The 25,615-nt window shown below is 32.0% G+C and overlaps 1 protein-coding gene across 5 annotated transcripts in view; it reads right to left on the reverse strand.

Annotated features, from left to right (window-relative positions):
* LOC107161411 (uncharacterized) overlaps window positions 1–25,615 on the reverse strand; it is a 256,312-nt gene that overhangs the window by 2,709 nt on the left and 227,988 nt on the right. For 4 of the 5 annotated variants that reach the window (XM_015507812.2, XM_015507815.2, XM_089218755.1 and 1 more), the window contains 11 exons: window positions 11,375–11,476; window positions 11,182–11,310; window positions 10,357–10,507; window positions 10,103–10,278; window positions 9,830–10,038; window positions 9,105–9,255; window positions 7,176–7,338; window positions 6,085–6,286; window positions 5,654–5,787; window positions 5,148–5,304; window positions 2,493–3,738 (listed from right to left, as the gene is read on the reverse strand). In XM_015507812.2, the coding sequence (XP_015363298.2) occupies window positions 2,493–3,738; window positions 5,148–5,304; window positions 5,654–5,787; window positions 6,085–6,286; window positions 7,176–7,338; window positions 9,105–9,255; window positions 9,830–10,038; window positions 10,103–10,278; window positions 10,357–10,507; window positions 11,182–11,310; window positions 11,375–11,476 (2,820 nt within the window). The remainder of the gene's footprint in view (window positions 1–2,492; window positions 3,739–5,147; window positions 5,305–5,653; window positions 5,788–6,084; window positions 6,287–7,175; window positions 7,339–9,104; window positions 9,256–9,829; window positions 10,039–10,102; window positions 10,279–10,356; window positions 10,508–11,181; window positions 11,311–11,374; window positions 11,477–25,615) is intronic. The other variant, XM_015507813.2, reaches the window with a different exon arrangement.

Raw genomic sequence — 25,615 nt, forward strand, 5'->3', positions numbered from 1 at the left:
TTTTGGTATTTTTGTTAGGTTACCATGTATATAAGATACCTACTCCCAGGAACTCCTCTTACATCTTTTTTGTGAACTTACGATTAATACTTATTTTTGTTATTTACTGTATTGTTGGATATTCATGATATATTGTTAATTGAAAACTTTATAAGTAGGTAGGCATCTAGTACCTAGTGTACCAATTATATTTTACTTTCGCATACATTTTAAACAATAATTTTATATGAGGATAAATATTAAAAATGAACCTAATACCTATGAAGTAAATTATATACCTATTTATCAAATCAGATTCATCAGATAACTATAACATCAACTCACGATTTAAGATATCTTAAACCGTGCATCAACTACAAGCTGTGAATTATGGTGACACTATCATAGTACAACATTGCCATCATAGACCATGTGTGATGTCGATAAAATCAAATTTATTCATAGCCATTGTATAATATTTGCTTTAATAATAAGCATAATAGTTAGTAGGTAGTTTACTTGTAGACTGTAGTGTATTAGTGTGGTTTATAATACATTTACCTAATTGTTTTGTTGTGGGCATATTGATCGTGGATGGTTTACAACCAATCTATTCTATTGATATGTTATGGATATTTATCTGTTCACCTCGTTAAGACGTTTAATTTTAGGAAGCAATTTTTTTCGGTCAAAAAAATAATTGATACATTTATCTTGAAACTTTACCAATATTACTAAAAATGTGTAATATCACTGTTCAGAAGATTTATCATTTTTGAAAGTTTAATTTAATATTTCTGATGTTAGTTGGGTATTCAGGGTCTACCCATATCGGCCACCAATAATACATTAGGTACCTATTATAACAATATACCTGTGTATTGTGTGAGTTCGATCCAGCACGCATATAAAAACAGTTTTTTTCTTTAATTATATTCAGTCGATTTATGTTGAAAAAACATAATAATAATAATATTATTTAGAAATTATAGTTATTTTTTAGAAAAATTAAAAAAACTACATAATATAGGCTAGATGCATAGTGATTTTTAAAATTATGCATAAAAAAAAATAGAATTACAAAATGAACTTTGACTTTAGTTTTGATTCTCCTGAAAAATTGACAAAATGAAGTTCATACCTTTTTCGTTGGGTGTATCGATATTTTATAGTTGCCCGCTGTGAACTATGACGATCTAAAAGATTCTGAGATATTAAAAATTAAAGAGCTCATGACAAATGTTGAAATGTGTAGCTAAATAGACTATCCATAACGCCGTGTAATTTAATATTAAATCGTATATAGGTATTAAAAAATAGATCATACTAATTATGATATTGGCATCCATAAAATGGACCCAATGGTGGTACTGATTAGTGGAAAAAAAAGGGAGAAATGAGTTTTCACACACCTTTGATTTAAAATCAGTTCAATAAGCGATTAAAAACAATAGAAATATTTTATGTTGTAAAATATCTAGTTTTAAATCATAATTAAATTTATTATTAAAATAATTTATTCTTATACTTTGTTATCTTTTAATTATAATACAATATATGATTATAATACACATGATATAGGTATATATAGGTAGGTACTTTTTATACACTGGTACACCTAGTGGATATTCATATAAAAGAAAGAGATATCGAAATTTCATATTTCAAGGCACTTAGCCAAGGGAAGGCCATAGAGACAGAGACGGGCCCACAGTAAATTTACTCTGGCTAAAATTAAAACGTTTTATTTTCATGAACAAATCGATTCATAATTTTTTTTTATTAATATTAATAAGTGCCTATTATTAATTTTCTATTACGTACAAATTTTGTATTTTAAACCGATTATTTTTAATTGTTTGTTATTTAATTAGGTGTTTCCCCAAACATAAAAAATGGACTTGTTATAGCATTTACTAATTCACCAAACTGATAAAACTGTATATTTCATTGCCAACATGTATAATATTATACATTTTTTTTTGGGGGGGGGGAGGGAAGGAATTAAGTTATCTCTGAAAAAATCGAAAATACAGAGATACTAACCGGATGATTCATAATTCAAAGAACTTTTTATTTCAAAAACTATAAACGTTTTTGCAGAAAATATTTTTCTTACTATTTTTTATGTATATAATTTTTAGTTTTTTTTTTAATGGCATCATACATTTTTAATTGCCTTATTAAGAAGCTGAAAATTATTCTGAGTACTTATTTTTATATACAACAAAATTCGTTTGAGTAGTTAGTTACAATACACGAGTGAAGTAGTGAACCAACATTTTGAAGTGCTACCCTTGTGCCACTCCACTCCGCTCATATAAACTTTAAATATTTATACATCTGAACTCGTAAACTATTCGATACAAATTCGATTTTTGTACCCCGAAGTACTCGGAAAAATGTTCTGTTTTGGAACAAAGATTAAATGTTGTGATTGAAGAAGTAAAACTCAAAAAAAGGATCATGATAACAATTGCATATAATACAAAATGGACACAACAACAACTGACCTTTATCTTTTTTCAAGCATACGGGAACTTCGGCGCCGGCCGACGACGATTTCATTGTACCTGCGAACTTTTGGAACCGGAAGTTGAGTTCCTTAAGCCGGTCGGTGGACTTGGAACGTCTGGGCAACGAACCGTGCACGCAACCGGTCACGGTCACGCGACCGCCGCAGTCCACGGAACCGGCCGCAGAACCACTGGCCGTGGCAGCAGTGGCCGCGGCCACAGTGCGCCTGTGTCGCATCGTCGACATGGCCGTGGTCAGCGGCAATTCGAACTCGGCAAAGTCGGCGCCTCGGTAACGCAGCGAACCGGTGGACACGCCCGAGTCGTTGGAACTGGACGAGTCGCGGTTGTTCTTGCACGGCACGCTAGACGACCGTCGGATGTGTACCAGGGCGGTCTGTTGGTCGTCCGCGGCCACACTACCGTCAGACATCGTTGAGGCGGTGGACGTGGCGCCCGCCGAGGTGGCGTCCGTGGGTCGTTTGGCAATCTGGCTGGTCATGCTCTCGGCCGACGAAGTGTGATCAGAACAACCAGCTCCCCGGCTCGACCGGTCGGCGCCGATGATCGACGTCGGCCCGTCGTCGTCGCACCTCGACGAGTCTGCCGAACTGGACCGTCTTCGATGAGGATCGTCTGTCGTTCCGCCAACGTTTTTCCAGTCGTTGCCGTTCGCCGTCGCCGCCGTCGATTTGTTGTACTCGTTCAGGCTGGGTATGCTGGCCGACTTTTCGGCTAAACCCCTGTTCATTATGTTCTTCAACATATCTTGCTGCTTGTTGTTATTGGTGTTGTTGTTGTTGTTGTTGTTGTTGTTGTTACCAGCCGCCGTCGGACACATGGGCAGGTAACCGGGGAACTGGTTTCGCTTGGGCTCCATCATTCGACCGTTGACCGGTTCCATGGTCATGTAGTCGCCCTTTTCGTCGCCGCCACCGCCGCCGGAACAACGCTTCTGATGACCGCACTTGTCGCAAGCGTTCGACAGGCCCGCCTTGGTCAACACGTTTTTGGCGTTTTCGTAGTAGCACAGCGATTCACTAAACTCCAAGTTCATGTAGTTTTCTGTCGGTTTTCGGCCGTTTCGTGCCGTTGTCGGCTTCTGCTGCTGCTTGCAATCATCACCGGTTGGTTCCAGGTTCATGTAGTTGCTGGACGAGGGGGGTGGCAGTGGTTCCGCGTGCTTCTTTTTCTTCGAAATGTCCACGGTCGCGTAAATTGCCCCGTTGTGTTGGCAATTGTTCTGAAAAAATCGTAGCATCACGCTGTTCAATTCGGCGAAAACATAATTTTATTTAATAATATAAATATAATAATTATTTTTTGAAAAATATGCTGTCTTAAAAAGACGCCACACCCGCATGTGTTGTCTCCGTCGTGCAAATGCGTATAGCATAGCAAGTTTTACGCTCAGCAGATCACGTTTAGTTCTGTTAATTTAAAATTTAGAGTTAATTGACCTATTATAAAAACCAAAGGTAACATTATTATCGAGGGCTTCTCAAAACTACACATAACTCGCTTTAAAATTAAAATATAATAAAAAGCCCACGAGATGCCTAGAAAATAATCATGGCTATAAAATAAATAATCACTAAATAATCATTGTAAATTTTAATTTAACGGAGCTAAACGTGATCTGGTAAGTGTAAAATTTACTATGCTACGCACTTGTTCGACGGAGACAAGACATGTGGGCATGGCGTCCCCTTGTTTTATTTACAAAGGTGTTATTAGAATTAAAGGAAATTTTGAACCTCAAAAACCTCGAAAAACATTGATAGATATTATAGATTGAATGTCGAACGTCGAACGTTTAAAATTATTATTTTATTCCTATCTACATAAATGTTATTTATTATTTTAAAATTTAAATATATCCATTCCTATTGTATAGCTACATTGAATTTTTAAAGTTCAAATACAAAAGGAGTGTTGTAGTTTTACGTTTCTATTGATTTTGTCTGTTTTATACATATCGATTACTTTGTTTTTTTCATGTTTACTGCTTTAGTCTTTTGTTCATGTACTTATAAATAATTTATTCTAATTGTATAAATTAAACGTTCAAACATTTTTTTTAAGTAGCTGTTTTAATACGTAGTTAATAATTATGCAGTTGCTAATTATATATTGGTAATTTGGTTATGTTAACCATCAGTCGTCAGTAAAATGTTTTTCTAAAGATAACAAATAAAAAATCAATTAATGCGTAGTGACAAATATGTTAGTCAGTGGAATTACTATTTTTCAGGACGATTGTAAATAGAGGTATATGATCATAATTTATTGTTAACCAAAAAAAGTAAAATTTACTGCCACCGTAATTCTAAGGTAAACATCTAAACATTATTAGCAAATAGATTTGTGTACACTTCATCGTGTGTTTGGATTTGTTGGTTGCTTTATTTAGCGTATAGGTAGCGTATAAAAATTATTAATCCAATTCTTGTTTTTTTTTTTTTTTATGACAACGTGATTTTTTCTTCTTATAATTCGATTTTTATTTAATTTATACCTACTTATTTTATATAAAACACAGGATTGACGTTTTCGTAAAAAAAGTCTTCGCATCTCACACGGATAGGTTTTAGAAACTATATAAATATAATGATGACATTAATTATAACACAGCATATTATCTGGACTTACGGTAAAAATTGACGTCTGATTGTCGGTCAGATGATTACTTTGTCTGCAGCGAGGAGGCATCGTCATCCAGTTGTTATGAGACCAACATGTCATGGTTCTCTGGCAAGGGCACATTCCGGTGCATTGTAGGCTATCTGTTTGTTTCGGCGTGACGGCACTAAAAATGGTGAAATGGCAAAATATTATTCAAAGTGCCATGCCGGTCGTATAGACGATTTGGCACTCAAGGGTACTATTATATTATTTACTGTTATCTCGAGAGTTGTACAAAACTCTCGATTATCCATACCAATAACAGCATTAATATTTGTTTTTCAAAATCGTATACTATGTATACTATAGACAGTGAATATCGATTTGTTATGTCATTATTTAATATTATGAGTAATATAATATTTGTATATACTTTACAACCCTTTTACGAATATTTGTATGATCGTGATATTTATATTTCGTGCTATAGCCAAAACGGGGCGACGTATGCATGTAAAATTAATATAAATTACTTGGATTTTTTATGAACGGCCACGGGCGACGGAGGCGTATCGTAATTGCCATAGGGATTGATTTCCAACGAGGACTTGATATTCCGCGGCGTGTCGTAGTATTCATCTTGTATAGACGAGTAAGGTTTATTCTGCTGTAAAAATGCATCGCTATTAAAACATGACAACAATGCGCAAACCCAATACACAAGAGAGATTGTTACGTTTCGTTCGACAGACAATTTAAAACAAAAATGGAATGGCTGACGCGAAAATGTCAAAAACAGACTGATGTCAACCTCGAACAGTAACTTGTTCGTATAAGTTTTTTTTAACGTTTAAGATATTTTTTTCTTCTTAAAAACTAAATATTATTCGACGAAGTTATCGTTCGTAGAGTAACTTATAAAAAATACAGTTTATATGTGATTTATATTTTATTGATAACGTACTTTTGTGTTTGTGCACATAATCTTAGGAGTGTCGTAATTATTGAGGTAGGATTGTCTAGATTTGTCCGATGTAGTACACCGGCATACACACATGGTATCTTGCTGAGGTAAAGGCATTGGAGCCTTTTTCACTGGCGTACTCGTTTCCGGTTTCAGATGTACTGGCTTCGGTGGTCTATTCGGCGCGCATGTATCAGATTGACTGGAATTTGCAGATTATAAATTAGTTTTAAATTATAATTCGTTTTGAATGGATATCTATATAAATCAGGAGTGTATTCGGAGTAGTTTAAATGATTCAAATGATAATGGTTGGTACGATTAAGTATCTAGTAATATTATAGCTCTGTATAGTTATACTTACATTTACATACACTTACATAATATTATATAGGTATGTGGCCTACATATTATATACTAACGATTTTTATATCGTATACTGCATGTTTTTGACTATTATTCATTAAACCCGTGTATTCACACACTCGCGCATAATAAATTGATATTTATTTTATGGCTATTAGAAATTGATAAATGTATAAAATATTTTAAATAAGTGTAACTATAGGTAGTTAGTTTGCATTATATGAGTGCTTATGGACGAATGCAATATTATAACGATGTTTTGAACAAAATAAATTGTTTGAATTGTAAACAGTGTTATTATGGTTTATACTTTAAAAAATAAATAATAATTTTATTTTTTTAGATATTAAGTAATTATTAATTTTTATTTTTGGTTACAGGTATTTCAATAGTAATCGAAATTAAAAAAAAATTGTTATCCATAATTTCAAAAACTGCAATCAGAGTATCAAAAAAGTGTTAACCACAAATTTAAATAAGTTTAAGCAATTTAATAAACGTATAAAAATAATATTTGAAAGTAAATATGACGTATAATAAGTTTATACAAGTTGGTTATACAACCTTGAACTTACCGCACAAATTGTGGGTATATTTTACATTTACAAAACAAAAAGTTAATTAATATTCTATTGTACTTAAAACATATACAGGGTGTAATACTTTATGTTATTTTAAGCCGATTTAAACGATGATGTCTATGGTTTTAACTTGTATGCACTTACATTTTATTCATTTTGTCGGTCATAGAGCCGCATACTTTTCTAGGTACAGAATACTCGGTACCACACACAGAACTGCATCCGGCACTTCCTCCACTACTGCTACTCTGTGACGACACATATCCGCAACATTGATGTCCGTTATTCATTTCTGGTATATAATTCACTTAACAAAACAAATACAAAGTATAGTAAACAATTTTAGATTAGAAGCTTGAAAATTGCATTTAGTCAATATAAGGTTTTGCCTTTTGCATTATTCTACGATGCGATATAATACTTATACCTACCTAAGTAAATGTGTTCAATGTTTTTAAAATCTATTTAGTACAGAAACGTCTTACTTTTATTATTTATTGTCAGGTAACAATACCCCGATCCGAAAAGACACGATGTATTGTTTGTAACTACAAAGTATTTAGGTCAATCGGATCATCGGAATGAATGTTTTCCCTATCTATTAAACTTACAATTCAATTATCTTGTTCATCAATCAATACCTACATAAAATATTATAAATTATGTCTTCATCTTGGACGATTACGCGTACCTACGTATATTACGTTTTGTAAATTCAAATCTAGAAGCGGCATCTCAGATTATTTCTTTGCTCGGTAAAATATTTAAATGGACAATAATGAAGTCTTAGGCGAATGGTTTTATTGTTATCGATGGACCCTATTATGAATATAATTATATTACGTTCATTACAAATTTAATTGAAAATGATCAAACGATCGGCAAAATAACATGTTATATATTTGTTAAGTTAAATTTTACGAATCAGTAAGTTATTTTGCTATAAATTATTTCTCTAACTCTGTATTTATTTTTGTGTCAAACGAATATATATATATAGGTAACTTCGGTTCCCTTTCAAATTGAATATATGTAGGCAATAATACCAAACGTCAAGCATTTGAAATAAAAAGCATATAAGTATCTATTATAGCATTTATAGCATATATGGACCATAGGTTATAGGAATAGAATCGCGTGTTGGGCTCTATACTGTTTTTACAAAATATATAAGAGAGACAACGTCTTAAATTGTCAGGAAGAACGAAGCAAATGTGTTGAAATTTTGCCAAAAAGGTTACAAATTCAGAAAAGTTCAATGGTACACTTAGGTAACACGTGGATACGTATTTGGCCTTGAAATACTCTTTATAAATGCTATAATATTAATTGATATCTATTTTCGAATATTGAAACTTCTTCTATTTTATGTATAATGTGTGATAGCAGGTTTGCAGGTATACGTTTTTTATTTTGTAATATCGATGTAGGTATGCGTTGAATAATTAAAAGCTATATGATGACATTTAATACAATATTAACGGATAAGTTATCGAGTAGTCTGTATAGGATTGTACTCGGTATTAAAGCTGGCTCAAGTTGCTATTTGATTATTAAAAAATAATAATAAGTAACGCTTGCTGGTTCTTATTTTAAATTGATGTCGTTATTATAATATCCAATCTTTTTTGTTTTTCATTATTTTTCCCATTAATTATTTATAATATAATATATAAATACAATACAGATGTAAATATATCTACAGGGTGTATGCTATAGGGCCTATAGGTACCGACTAAAAAATGTATAAATATTTAATATGGTATGTTCTCAGAAATTACAAATGTTGTACTATATTAATATGTGTATAGTATCTTTCATATAAGCTGTATAATATAGGTATTCTATAGTTATACCCTTTAATGTTAAGTATATACACAATTTATATTTTTAGATGAATACATTTTTTTCCTGATTTTAATAATATTGCTTAAGAACCTGAAAATATGAATACGATATTGTTCTGTTGGGTTTGAATACAATATTTACTATTTACATCAAAGGTTTTGGTTATAAAGTATTGATTTAGTACCTGGGTATGTGTTGAAAATAATGTTATATGAATAAACTTACTCGACGATACATTGTTGTCCATAGTCCACGCAGGATTAAAGCCCATGCTTCCAGGGGTATTAGCCATGGTCGAAGAACGAGACAAAGCTCCAAGTTTACTTATACAGCTAGCGCATCGTTCCAAAGCTGTTTCTGGGGTCCATGTGCATTCCTATTGTTTTAAATCAAACACAATCTATATTATAATACTTGTATATTGTATTATATACTTCCAACAATATTTTCTCCAAACATTTGTAACTCATTGGCCATGAATTGATTACATAGAATTATCTCAAAGATAAATTGAAATAATGCAGTTTTATTTAAACTTTGATTTGATGTACGTTTATTAGGTAATTGGTAAGTATCTACGTGACAGCGTTACGGAAGTTTTAAAAAATGTGTTAAAATAATAAATCCATCTATGATAATATACGTATTGCTTACCGATCAATATTGTGCCTATAGTCTAAGAATTATATATCAAACATGTACATAAATTAGACTAAAAAAATATTTCACTGTATAGTAAATTTATGTTTTTTACACCTATTTATAGTATTTTTTTTTGTTAATTTTCTATTGTAAAATTATATATATATTTATATTAAAAATTTAGAACGGTAAGTGTTTTTTTAAAGTTAAGATGATTCCTATACTTATTATGGCTACACTAAAATATCGTTTAATACAAATTACAAATTTGTGGTTCGTATTATTTTATATACCACTTAATAATTCACCTGTGAGTTTTGATCTTGAAAATCTCCAACAGACGCTGTGTCTCCAAAGTCCGAATTGTCTAGTCGACTTTCGTTAGATGGCCAACACATGTTGTCTTCATTACTTCTGTCGTGAGAATGTTGATTGAACGAACTTTGATCAGCACCGTACTCAGAAGCTCTAGAATCTAAACGAGACAAGAGACCTCTTCTGGACGGACTTTCTAAAACTGTATTTAATAGCAGGTATGTTATAGTGTCGTCAAGCAATAATGTAAGGACTTTCGTTCTTACCCGACATATTTCTAGAGAGCGACCTTTTCCTGCTAGCCAACTTGCCTTCTGCCGCTAAGTTCATGCATCTAGTTATTTCATCTCCCTGGTCGGTAAAGCACACAAATAAGCCTTCACCTTTACCACACCTCGAACCACCTTCGTAGCAAAACCGGTTTTCAATAACTCCATATTTTCTGTGAAAATTTACGCGATACGTTATAAAAAGTAAAATACGATAAATCACGTTACGGATTAATAAAAACTAAATATACCTCAAGTGTCGAATTTCCCAAACGCCAGCTAATCTTGGAGGCACTCCAGTAGTCATAGAAAACCTCAAGTCTTGTACATGTAATCTGGCAGGTCCTGCGGATATTTTCGACTTGGGAGGGCAGGATGATATTTGAATCAAAAACTGTTGGTCTGCAAATGAAAATATTAAATAATTTTTATGCAAAATTTCATTTCTAGTTCAATAACGACAATCATAAATTTACTGTGATCTTTCATACTTTTGTGTGAGGCATATTTTTTTTATACGCATATTATTAGGTGCGGTAAACCATTTTTACATCCTCATACTTCTGTCTACTTTTTTTTTTATTTCGGGTCACTTTCTTTATCTACGTCCCTTTTTTTCTTACTTGTTATCTTTACAGTGGATTGCACAATAAACCTCTTTAAATTCTCTATCCATTATTATTATTTTCAGACTGTGTAAAACCTTCGTTACTCAGTATATTTCCAACTCACGAACTCTCTATATTGTGCGAACCTCTAAGGTGAAAAAACAATAAGAAAGAATGTTTTACCATTTAAACGTCCAGCGATAGTTATAATAAACTTGTTTAGATACATTTATAATAAATATAAGTTTCAACTTTTATGTTATAACATATCATTACACAATTTGAGTCAGTTTTATATATTATGTTGATTTAACTAACAGGTTTCAAGTCGCCCGATGAAGAAAATTATGTTTTCGTCAGTTTAAGTTTGAAAATACATAGCTTATTTTAAGGTACTTTTTTTTGTTTTTTAATATTTTTAAATATTACTTGTAAATATGAATAGTATAATAATAAACATTGACTCACCGTCTCCCAAGTTTGAAGATATCTTAACTTGCCACTGAATCAGTCTTTCTCGGGTATCGAATGCTAGTACAACAGTGACGTCTTGGCAAATAATGGCTATCGTGTTGGATTCCTTGTCCAGCGTAAATCCTGGGAATGACATTTCAATTATTATATATTTTTTCGTATTAAATTGTTTGACAATATATCTCACCAGATTCTACTCCTAAGAAGTGTTGTAAAGATAACGAAGCCTTCGTCTGACCATGTTTGTATCGGTCTTTACTATCTCTGTATAGTTGCAAATGTAGACAATCTGAAAATATAAAAATTAAAGTTTTTAAACTTAATTATGCAAGGTATTTATATATGTTATATATGTATTTTTTTTGTTTCACACGATGTAAACTCTTTTTTTTATATACGTTTGTTAATAACATTCAGGCCACCGACCTATCTATCTATATAATAGATTAACTTTTATCGGCGTGTGTAATTGTTAAAAAAAAAATCATCAGAGTGAACTGTTCAAAAACATACAACCACATCCGCGATAACTCCGCAACAACAACAACAATAACAGTTAAACTTCCAAGCGGAAACAATTATTAAATATTTGGAGAGAAATAGTCGTGAATCTAGAATATATATGTATTAGAATTTTATATGTATAGATGGAAAGTGATTTTATATGTAGAGACCGAGGATCGAGGGGCGTAATCGGCGACGGTGACAAAATTCCCGTCTGTATGCGCGACTCGTCCCCAGCGAAATTAAAAGTTAAATGTTTCCGGGGACACGAGCTGCAGAGATTGCCTTCTGCTGTGCTGAGTTTTCAAATCACACCCCCTCCAACACATACGCGCAGACATTCGCGGAACTCCAATCGATGGATTATCAATCCGCGCAAAATCTTTTTTCGTGCACTCCCGCAGATGGTGCATTTCGTTTCAGTGAAGTTTTTCTTCCTGCTGCCACCACACCTCTCTACCGTAGTCGAACACCGGGGGAAAAACAAAAAAATATAGGAACCCAGGTGTTTTAGAGGAAATCACTTCCATTTACACCGAAAAATGTTTCAAAGTCACACCACAAGGATGAATGGGCTCGGCGAGCGTTTCCTCCAAAAAGGGACAGTTTAACGTGGTGGCAGCGTGTATTTTAGTGGAGAGACGGAGTGGCGTGAGGAATAAGGGAGCGTGACAGATTTGTGGCCATGTTAAAATGCTTCCCCGTCGAGTATTTATCGGAAAATATTCTATTGGTATAGAGCCAAAACTGCCCGATGACACCACTGAAGTTTGTTCTCGGAATCGTAAACTTATGTTCGGTGGCGGATGGTAGGGAAATATTTACTTTCACGTACACAAATAATTTATATAATATATACTTATATATATATATTATTAGTGAAAAAGATCAAAAAATCACGGCGTGTGAGTTATTTTCATTTATGGGGAATATTGAATTTATCTGCGTACTTATTATAATATCATGTTTTAAAAATGTTGAAATTATATTTAAAAATTATATAAATAAAATAATAATTATATATTGGCTTTTAAACTATTTTTTAAGGTATAAAGGCATAAATTATGTAATTTCAAATTATGAACTCAATTGTCTATTAAACGATTTGATTGATTTCTTAATATAACTACTATTATAATTAATTATTCCAAATTTGCAAATATCAATTTATGAAGTTATTATTGCAAAAGTTGGATATGTCTATATTAAATAATTTAAATTATGTGTTATTTTATTAATTTTAGTAAATACGTATTAATATTAAATTCAGTTTTGATGCGGAATTTAATTCGAAACTTTGTCATTAGTTAAAGCGGATTGAAAACTGTTACCTTGCCAAAACTATTATTCGAATATTAAAATGTTGTTTTAGTGATTTGTAAAGCTTATTTTAGAATTATATCATTTTAGAATTATATCATTTTATAATTAATTAATTATATAATTGTTAACTTTTGAAAAATAATAGAAATATTCGATATTTATTACGTTTATAAACCTATCGTATAAAACCGAAAATGGAAATATTCATTCGTGTAAAGATACAATACTTAATGATAATTTTTAATTATATGTAGATACATGCCTAATGTATTTTAAGTAATTACGTAGGTACCTACATATTAGTATGCACACAACTTATCGATAGTTTGAAAAATACTTGATTTGAATGCCATTAATCTATAATGTAGGTATCTTAGTTGTTTGATTTCGACGAACCTATGAAAAACAGCAGATTGATGACAGAATAAAAAAAAAGTGTGCATATCAAAGTCGTGTAAGCGAAAAGTTTCCAATATTGGCGGTAAACATTGTTCGTAATTCCCTCGCGTGTTGCATTTCCTTGTTTTTAGATGACATAAAATCGTGTCGAACAATCGTTAAAGAACAACCGAAACGATATTATGGTAATTACATTTACTATGCGCGCATATATTACATTCTACCTAGGTACGTATTATCCCTATGCGTGTATAAGTTTAATACATATCTAAAATAATATTTTGTTTAATCTTTAATTTCTAGAACGGCGTTTGAAATAACCAATTACTAATAATAATAATAATAAAAAAACATTATGATATATATATATAGACTGATAATTATTACAATTGCATGAACAGACCCAAGTGTCTATTATTGTTCAAGTATAATAATATTCAAAAAACCGAAAAGGTCACACGGCCCGCGTTACCTGTTACTATTACACATAATATGGGTTTTGTTTTTATTTTGCGTATACATAATTGAACAATGGTAATGCGCATTAGCTTAACTATATAATACGGAATAAGTAATGTACGGAAAGAACGATGGCCGTGCTCAAATATATTAATAATTTACGATTGAAATGTGCAAGGTCGGCTTTTTCAAGTTCCAGGTTAAATATCGGTTATAATATAATATTTTGTACTATATGTATATAGTACAGCGTACACGAAAAACAATGTTCTACGCGTTATTAATGTTCAATTAAAATAAAAAAAATAAAACTATATCCGTCAGTAATATGGAATACGATTTTTCGACAAGAACCGTGTAACCAGTGATAATAGCTCGATATATTGTCGAATCGATAAAAAATGTTGACGGATTTAGGAAAAAAAAATATTTACCTCGACGTTTTGTATTATATAATATTAATGACCGGTACTTGCAGCGGCGTACAGCTATATACGTTTATACACATTATTACATATAACCGTATACACCTAAATAATATATATATAATATGTATAAATAATATTAGGTATATTATCGTAAAATATATATATTATATTAACGATGGTGAAGCGGTTATTCTTAAATTGGACCGTCGTCGTCGTAGCAGCGGTGCATAATGCGAGAGCCATAACGTCCAGATACACCACAAAGTACCGCAATAAAGGTTTTTTCTCCTCCGTCCCTATCACCAGAAGAACGCAAATTATTGTCCCGTCCGTTCGCGTCGTAAGTACACGACAAGGTGTATGACACGCAATTTTTCGCCGTACACCCCGAACCGACTATATTATGCGATATAATATTTCAGGTCTGCCGGTCCGGGTGGGGGAAATCTTCAATACACCACGCCAATTTATACGATTTATTGGCCAATCATAATTTATAAGCTACAACTACAATGACATAGATTGCGCATATAGGTATGAAGAGCCCACACATCAGCTCTGCACGCCCACCCAACACACATAATATTGTATTATTATTATAGTCGGTGATGGTTTGAATTTGAAATATTTAAAAACCGAAAATTTCACGCTTCACGAATGATTTCAATTATTGCAGATATTAAACTATGAACTATTAATTTATTTTTTACATTTTTTTATACTGGTAAATAATGCATCCCGTCATAGATGATTAGTGTTTATTAGTGATTAATGATTACCACGTAGGAAACGTTGATAATGAATGGTTTATAATTATAACAGTATATATGTTCATGATTATAACCATAGATATATATTGTTTGTATATGCGTCTATGGTTATAACAAGGTGGTTGTATAGATAATATAGATTATAATATTATATTTATCCACCTTGGTTTATAATCAACGATACTAGCCCGAGTTACCTTGTTTATGGTTAAAACTTTAAAAGATATTATCAGCTAACTTTGTTATCACTAACAATGTCTCTAACTGTCATCGATCGGGCCTAAATTGTATGAAGTACAAGATCTTACATTAAAGTCAATAATTAGATGTTTGCACATCGTGAGCGTCGTGCAAGACGTGTCTGGAAAGTTTGGTGAACGACGGCGAGTCGCGAATAATAATAATAATAATATATTATTATCAAGTACGACGACGTACAATCATCATGCAAACGGTACGATATTTAATCGGTCGATTTAACGTTAATCTCGGATAGTTACTACACAGTGTAAGTACAGGCGACTTATTGTTGAATCGTAAATTATTTAAATACACACTACGAACGTGCGTTTTGATTTAATTTTTTGTATTCTGCAGGTGTTTGTGATTTTTTTATTATCGTTACAGCGTATTGTTGTATTAAATTATATACCTTGAGTGCCGCCGTGACGTAAAGATTCAGATACAGTTGCACTGTAATATTTACCTATTTTCTACCTATACTTACTATAAAAGTGACAATCAATAATTTATAGGTATAAAAGTTGAATGTGAAGTATATAATACTTATACAAGAAACAATTGTATTCCATACCTTTTAAACTTAAAGTAACTAATATAATATAATAGGGTGTATAAATATATATATATATTTATAATATAGTCTATATTAAAGTCTCTACCCTTTTCAGTATTTCATAAAAGCTATATTTTATTTGTAATTGTAATAACCTTAAACCTTTAAGTAAATATGATGAAAAACTTTTCATTTTCCTGCTATAGTAGGTAGAACTATACGACTTACCCTATTTGGTTTGAAATTGTATCGATTAAATCATTCATTTTTTCTTGAAAACAATAATTTAAAATTCGTTTTCATGAGTAGGTAATGTATTATTATATTACATAAATTATGCCTTTTTTTTTTGATATTCGTTTTCAATTTCACAGCTGACTTTAAATTTTCTTATTTTTTTGTACATCTAGTTAATTGAAGAATATTTTATGCTTTTTTTTTGAATCGAGAACGATTTCATGCATAGTTAGATCGAAGCACGGGGTTGTATTGTAATATGCGAATTCAATTTGCACGGGAAGGTAACTACGATGCCTCTGAGGAATAAGAAATGGAATTGGTTTTGGGACTGGTAAAAAAACAATGCGATGAGTAACTTGCAGGGGGCGAATTGTCATCGTCGCCGGAATCATCGACAAATTCCGGCAAAAATATCACGGGATCACAAATCTTAATGACTTCAGCGTTCTTGACGTCTTTGGTTTTAGGACAAATTGAATTCTGTCATCATCATCATCCTTCTCCAAATTGCTTTACCGTTTATAATCGAGTATTTAAATTAGACGGTTGTCTGTTGTTTGTCTTTCTCTTTGTCTGACAGCGTTACCAATTATTATTACCATTATTATTATTGTTATTATAATCATAATTATTATCGTGATAATATTGCGTTCATAATATTTGAGTGTGTGTACTATGTACGTATACTGTAAATTGTAGTGCTGGGGTAGGCGATAACTATAAATGTCTAACCTGTGACTGAAATATTTATAAGTAGTGATATCTAGTGATACTGAAATTACATACGTAATTATGTAAACTGTAATTTGACTTAAGTCTTATTTTTAGAAATATGTATTATAACACTTTTGTGACTTAATGAAGTTATTGTAATGTTGTATATTATTAAACAAACTCCCCATATCGTGTATTTAGATCACGATTTCTATATAGTTACATTATTTTGGATATGACTGTTACCGTGTTTGCATGAATATATATTTGGTGTGTTATGTATATTGAACACGAAAATTAATCAATAAATTATGTTAATATTGAATTGCAGTGGCAAATGTAAAATGTGCAAGAAATAATATACACCACGAAATAAACTATATCAGCCAGTCTTCCGTGTCAAAGATATGTACAAAAAAGGTTTTGCGGTGAGCATAATTATTCAACATTTTTTTTTACTACCTTCCTAGTCTATATATTCAAACAAAACTTGATTAAATTTAATAATTTTTTATTCTTGTATATTATTAGCTTTTGCTATATTTTCAATGCCTTTTAGTTTATATTTTTTTGAAGACTCATTTTTTTCATCCATGGTAAAGTATACTTAAAATAATTTTCAAATCAATAACATTGTATTTGTATTAAAGTCGTTGATATTCAGTTCCGAAATGCTCACAACTATAAGACGTATTTGACAGACAATTGTGATTAGATGAATTCTATTTGTAAAAAATTATGATTTTGGTAATTAAATAATTTTGTAATTAATTTCAATATTGCAATATTTCCCGTATAATATTTTAATTAATTGTATTATTATAGTATTTATAAAAAGTTTTTTTATAACTACGAACAAATTGAAGAAAGAATTGAGAAAGCTAAATGTAATTCATTTATCGAGAAAACTAAATATATATATTTATGTATAAATTGTAGTTCTAACAACGTTTAATCAGTGGTGAAAATTTATAGATTCAGCAGTTATCTTTTATAGTGATCGAAATGTGATGTTGGACGCGTGTCCATAAATTAATCTCAACAAAAAAATCAACAAGGAGGTGCGAGTATCTTGAATTGATTTGGATAAGTTTTATAAAGAGCATTCGTAAAAAGGAAACGACGATAGGATATATTCTACGGTATGATAAAAAATATTAAATCATTCACCCTTATGATATTAAAGTTACAATTATTGAAAGACATACAACTGCTGGAAGGAAAACTTATTAACTCGTAGGTATTTGGATTTTAAAAAAAGGAGTAAAAATAGGCATATGTGATGAGCATCAACAAAATATTATATTAAAGTTGCTGCTGTGAAAGTAATGTTGTGAACCAACCAATAGATTCAAAAGAAAAATGTCAATATTGCCTTATTGAGAATCCAAAACCACTTAATTTATTCGTCTACATAAAAATAATAAATATAGGTATATTAAAAAAAAAAACTCATTTGAAACGATTCAAAAACTCGAGACCTATTGTCAATATCATTCTTTTGCAGATTATTATATGATGAATAATGATTCATAATTAAATAAATGCGGAATCGATTTAATTAATCTGTACTAAAAACATGCGTATGGTATCACATAACATTAATTAGATTTTTACGAAAACCATTTATCTAGGACCCGCTACACGTTTGGTCTGCCAAAACATTTTGACTGGAAACACCCGGTGTACTTACCTACACACACAGAGCTATTTCCGGTGTCAAATACAGACGGTTTCCAAAAGTTTGAACACGCGCGTCCAAAAACGATTTCGAAAAATGCAAGACCTTTTTCTTCTCACGCGCGGACACAGTTCATGTTACACTGCTACCGCTCCTTGCATTAAACGTGGTTAGGAAAGGTATAATTACGGTCGTTCTACGGAAACGTGTTAGGCGTGCGTATATGTTGTTGTGTATATACAAATGTGATAATATATAATATAATATAAAATAATAATGACAATAATATCCTAACACGTGACTCTTACGAGCACGTGGCAAACGGAGCAGATGACGTCTATAGGCAGTCAACTCCGTGGGATATTGTTTTATTCGTTATTGAAACCTCTATACGGTGGGTTTTTAATTAACACGGTCAATTTATCGGGAGACCGTAAAATAATTCTCAAACCACCCGAAAGTTTTATACATTATATCACACTCACTGATTATTGTTATAATGTTATAAATCAATCGAGAAAATAAACAGTTTGAGGAACAACACTATGTATTAGACGATATAATAATTAAATAATATATATACAATATAGGTAGGTACGTGGACAGAATGCATCGTGAGTTATTATTGGATTTTTGTCAAATGTCCACTTAAAATGCAGTTCGATGACAGAAATCTAAACGAAAATTTCCACTTACCTATATACAAACTTCCAATATAAAATTGCATTTTATCACGTGACATGATTAATACACTTCATTACATGTATCAGCTTAGGTAGCTAATGTTATGGTGGACGTAAACGAGTACGTTGTACCTTTATGATGGTAATGGGTCCAAAGTCCAACACTACTGCCACCACTACTTATATGTGGTTGTACACTGTTAATACATTTAATTTAAAAAGATAAACTCCAAGATTTTCTTTTTTATAATCATTTGAAACTTTGAAAGTACAGATAGACGTAGGTACCTACTCATATAGCTGTAAAGTTCATTTTAACGCTATTTAAACAACTTGCATAATATTTATCGTAATTTATTACTATTTAAAGAAATGTGATTATAACATTTATTTATAATGAATTATTCAAAAAAAAAATAAATAAATCACCATAAATATATTTATGATAAACTCAGAACAAATAAATAATGTGGTTGAAAGAATAATATATAAATCACGGCAGTAAAAAGAATAAGCATTAAGCACCCTATGTCAGAATAGGAAACATTCGATTTTGTAGCACAAAATTATCACTATGGTCTATAACTTCTTTAGAGTAAAAATATAATATTACAATATTAATAAAATGAAGATAATATTAAAAATTAAAACCGGCACTCGATGACGTGATGACGAATGTGGTGGCTATGTAATTACATTTTAGCAAACCGACAAGATTATAATATTATGAAGTACTGTATTAGGTTGGGCATATACCTATATTGAAACAAGTGGATTTTTTTCATGTAAATATCACTTAATTAATTTCGCGTTTTTTAAATTATTATTTTCCTGTAAGTAAATCGATTGCTCGAAACGCGGTGGCTCATATATTTTATTCGCACGCAATTGCACAAAGACTGTTTTCAGGCCGATATAATATAACTTTTCGAGAAGTAATGACACTACGATATACACATATATTATATATAAATATAAAATCGTATATGTATATATATTCGGATGTTATTAGAAGCGGTTGGCTCTTGTAGAACGTACAAAATGAAATACCTACCTTTCTATATTCCTTTTCATCAACACCGAAGTCGTACACACAGCCCCTCGGTCGCACCACACTCGTAATAATAATAATAATAATGTATACACACGTCGGTACGACGATGTTGGCGGCTACGAATAGTGGTGGTGGTTGGGGTGGCGGTGCATAAAGTGTATATAACACACAAAGAATATTGCGCTATATATACGCTAAGCGCGGGGCCGCGGGAGTAGTAGAAATCGAAAGTAAACAAAACCGAGAAAAAGAAACGTAAAAATTCTTTTTTGCCGACAAATATCTACCAATATAATAATATTAGTTACTATGTATAAATATAGGTAGGTATATAAATTACGTGCTCGTGTCGATATTAAACGAACGTAATAAATAATAAATATACAATATTTTTGAGTTGCACAGCTACGACGGTATTCAGTAATAATAATATTATATTATAATAAGACTGGTACCTCCTCAACCTGATATGATTATTATTATTTTTTGCTATTACAATTGCGATTTTTATTGCAAGTCCCACCCGCGTGGAATGTTTCGTGACAACAATACCAGTCGCACACGGTTTGGGAATATAAAAATAATCGATTCCCGCCCGCGCGTTGCAGCGTTATATTAATCGCGAGCACTTTTTCGTTTTTAATTCCGCTGTTCCGGCATTGCAAGTCGCGGTTGCCAAAGCCCTCGGGAGACGAGTGGATACACTGAGGGTGGACGCGCTCGTCCCCCCCCCCCTTTGCAGCAGTACGATATCTTATATACATAAAAGGACCGGCCAAAAGCTCCTCCAGGCGTTTTGTCCCTTTTCGCCCAGACCGTACCTTCTTTTTTTTTTCGTTTCAAAGGGCGCGCATAGCTATTTTCCATCCGTCGTCACGAGTTAAATCGTATTACCGGCCGCCATACACATGCCGACTATACATAATAAAATACTTGTATGTGTGTGTGTGTGTGTGCGTGTGTGTGCCCATGGGCGAACCGAAGATATACATATATATAGTAACATTTACATCCATTTCCCGAGTTTTTTCCCCGCTCTTGTCATGTACTAAACCATTTTTTCACATTGTGAAAATATAATAATAATTATATCTACTATAGGGTTCAACGAGAATTTTGTGAAGTTTATTTTGTTCACCATTTTACCAAATATTTCATTTTTGCGAAAATTAATAAAACAGAAAATATATTTATATTCCAATTACAAATTACTCTACAATGTAGTGCTACATATCAGAGGCGCAAACTAAGTTGAATTATGGTGAGAGGGGGAGGGACAAAACAAAAGTATTCAATACCCACTTATTAAAAAAAAATGTTCAGTGCGCTCACATAATATATACTTACTATAATAACTACCTCCATTTAATCATAAAAAAGTATACAGTTTTTTATACCAAATGTTCAAATTGATGAAAGGGGGGGGGAGTTGTCCCCCTGCTCCCCTAAATTTGGACCTCTGCTACATATAATATAATATAATATGTACACTATTACAAAATACATTCAATATATACGTGGATATTTACCACAAACACACTGTATAGTAATATACCTTTATAATAGACTACAGCTGTATGTTATCCAGACAAAATTATAATATAATAATAATTTATAAATATTACATCCTAGTGTAGGTACACGTGTATTGATTTTATTGGCTGTCGGCGGTCACATGACAAATGAAATGGTCTATAGGGGCTTCGTGATAATCATTTTTCATCGGTACACGTCAAAAACCATGGCCGCAAACGGTTATTCCCCGGTCTTGTGTAAAATATGTATATAGCTCGCATGTTTTCCCAGGCGAAACGCGAATAATAAATAAGTAAACCTTGTAAGTTGTATTGCTAGCCACCCGACGATTGTTGTAAATAAAACAAATATCGAAAAAAAAATGAATTATTATTGTTTTTCTTTCTTTTCTTTCATAGAAGTATTTTTTCTTTACCATCTCTTTTTTAGCGTACGCGACGAGATTTTGTCAACATTTTTGTTTTCATTGTTCCTGTAAAGCCGCGACAACAACTACACGACGTGTGTTTTCTTAAATAAAGCCAAACTGAATTATTTGTCACGTTTTCGTACAAACATCGTATAAGTATATTATTCTGTGTGCGCTTTTCGTCGCATTATATATGTCATTATTATTATTACTGTACGTGAAATGCTATTTTATAATTTCCGAATTTATTTTACACACCTCCCAACAAACGAAAAACAGTACAAATAAATGCATGTTCCTTTCTATTAAAATTATAACTTGTAAGTCATTATTCATCACCAAAACTCAGTTTCTTAGGATATTTAAGTTTATTTTATTTCAGTGCGTTGCAGATGCTTATAATTGTGTTCACTGTGTTATGTTTGTTATAATGAGAACTAATACTGCGAACTAAACTAAGTATTTTACATTTTTATAAGTAGTGAACTTGAGCCACCATATTATTATGCTTAATAATATTATATTTATCTGATGAAAAATCACTTTGGTTTCCAATAGTTGTTCATCTATACTATAATATATAGTAGAACCAAATCCGTACAAAAGTTATCATGAGGATAATTGGAAAGATCGTTAATTTCACATTATTATTATTAAATCTACGGGAGATCCGTATAATAATAAGATGGTAATATTATTTTGATGGTTATGGAAAACTCGACGTTTGTCGTCTCTAAAAGGTTATAGTGTTGTAACAGGACAATAACGTCTTATCAAAACTATAAACTAAATCTTTATGGCACACCCCTCATTATTATTATAATATTATACACATCTTGAATTCTGCAGTATTCAATCGTCTGCGGTGTATTCCACTCGTTTTGCGGTTAGAGCCGTATACAATTGTGGTGTAGAAGATTTTACTGTGGATGTAATATAATAGCCATCGCACCCATAACTCGATGACCTAGGATTGTGTTGCTCTGGCTTTATTAACTCTGTACGAAATTCTTGTTCCGGCGGTGCGTGTATTAGCGTTATTTGAATGAGTTTTACTATAATATATGCGCGTTTCTATTATGTTCTTTATTTGCGTTGAATATTTGTTTAAAAAAAAAAACTTTCAAATTAAGTAACGAAATATCAATACAGTGAAACCTTTATATAGTGGACAGCCATGGGGAATTAAAATATGTCCACTATAGGCAGTTGTCCATCATTGGGAAAACCTCCACATAATGGACATTTGTGAGAAATTACGAAATGTTCACCATAGGGAAACGCTATAAATAATTGGTTATACATTTACAATATATATATATATATATATATATATATATATATATATATATATATATATAATGCATTGAATTTGGCACATATTAATTTTTTATTTATTGTATACACAATAATATGTATGTATTTAAAAGTGGGTATAAAAATATATAATGTTTATGTACCTACAATTAAAAATATCTGAAATCTTTTCTTTTTTTTTGTACATTTTTTTTGCTCTTTGCAATGATATGTTCATGCATTGTGTACATTTATGAGAGGTAATTCTTAATTTTGGTACCAGTTTTTAGTTTCCACGTTCATTATTAGGAAGGTCCACTATTAAGAGGTTATGGTTCCTATTATAGTGTTATGAACATATATTTTTGGCGAGGAATTTAAAAGTGTCCACTATTGGGAAGGGTTCACTATTGAGAGGTGTCCATTAATAGAGGTTTCGCTGTAAAATTATTAATACGTCATATACGTACGACGACGATGACGACGTACACAATATTATGGTATCTGTATTAACAATATAACATTGCAGGTACAGACGTGAAGCACCCATTCAAATGCATTATTATCATTGTTATTAAACTGCAGGTGTTTTGTCGAAACGACGGAACAATGACGCGACAACGTTTAAGGCACCGTATTACAGAACTCCACCTGGTCAAGCGGTTAGAGGCATGTCCACGCGCACGTGGTCGGAATGATCAACCATGCAGTCTTAAGGGGGACGGCGGGCGGTAATGACCAACAGTTAGGTTTATATAAATTATTTTTTCTGGTGTTAATCGGTGATGTTTGCGCAATTTTCGGGTATACAAACAAAAAAAGTTTACGACTCAAATGCGTACAAAAAATAAATGAGTCGAAGGGGAAAAAATAAATAAATCTTAAATTTATATACTTTATCATCGAGAGCGGTAAATACGTATATTTAGTTAAGTTGACGGTAAATAAAATATGAAATGTGGCACCGGTCGCCGCCATTACGACCCTCGTCCACGGTGATGGAGTTTTACGGCGTACGGTAACGTTTGAATGTAAATCGAGCTAATTTTCCTCCGCAGACCTAACCCTCAATTCGCGTTCCCGATGTCCGAATGCACACTGCGTTACTATATTTGTCGTCTTTCGTAGTGCGTATAATATTATTTATAATAACTAGCAAGTCGATTTCCGGGCAATGGGGTGCAATAATTACGAAGGACCGATAAAGTCGATCGCATATATATATAGTTAATACTTTAGTCGTCTCTGCCGTCCCCTACGTCAATACGACCTTTATGATATTTCGGGAGAGATCGACTGGTTCATTTATATATATATATATATATATATTTGTGTGTGTGTATGACGTTATATTGTATTAATGGTACGTCAGGTGGAAAAGGCAAGAATGGAAGAATGGGGAGAAAAATAAAGAAACGTATAATATTATACGGAGGGGAAACGCATTTTCCGCAAAAGCTTATACTCAAACAATAACTGTATGAATTATGATCGTTGCGTTTTATGCGGTAGGAAAAGAACCTAATGGCTTTCGGCGGTTTCATTTGCAACGGTTACTACCTATGTATTTTTTTTATTTTTATTTTACAGTGGTCAGCTCCGGAGGATGTATATTGTATACATGTGGTGGATAATAACAACACGCGATCAAAATCACGCGTCCGATTTAATCAGCGTTTTCACTTTTAAGCCGAAAAAAGCTCTTAACACGAAAACGATTTGCTCAGCGGTATTTATTTCCACACGAACATTCCATCGATTTGTGTATGTTGCGTCAGTAACTTTTCCATGGAAATTTCTATCGCCATATCGACAAAATTCACTAGGTAATTTCATTTTATATACTTACCTATAGCTAGTGCAGGCGAGTTCAGCCTGATTTTTAGGTTTAGGATTATGATATTGATGTTTCTGATAGTAGAGACAATTTAAATGATGTGTAATAAATATTAAAAATTATTTATACCATGGATTTTTTAAATAAATTTATCTCTACAACATTTTATTTCAATAACAAAAATGTAAGTACCCAATTTTTCTTAGTTTAATAAAAAAAACTGTCTTTTGATGACATCACGAGATAACATAAAAGAAATACATTTGAATACTTGAAAATTCTACGTACCGCCATTGATA

Source organism: Diuraphis noxia, unplaced genomic scaffold (genome assembly GCF_037042655.1).
Source record: "Diuraphis noxia isolate RWA-SAM2 unplaced genomic scaffold, SU_Dnox_SAM2 contig0002, whole genome shotgun sequence".
Classification (NCBI taxonomy): Eukaryota; Metazoa; Arthropoda; class Insecta; order Hemiptera; family Aphididae; genus Diuraphis; species Diuraphis noxia.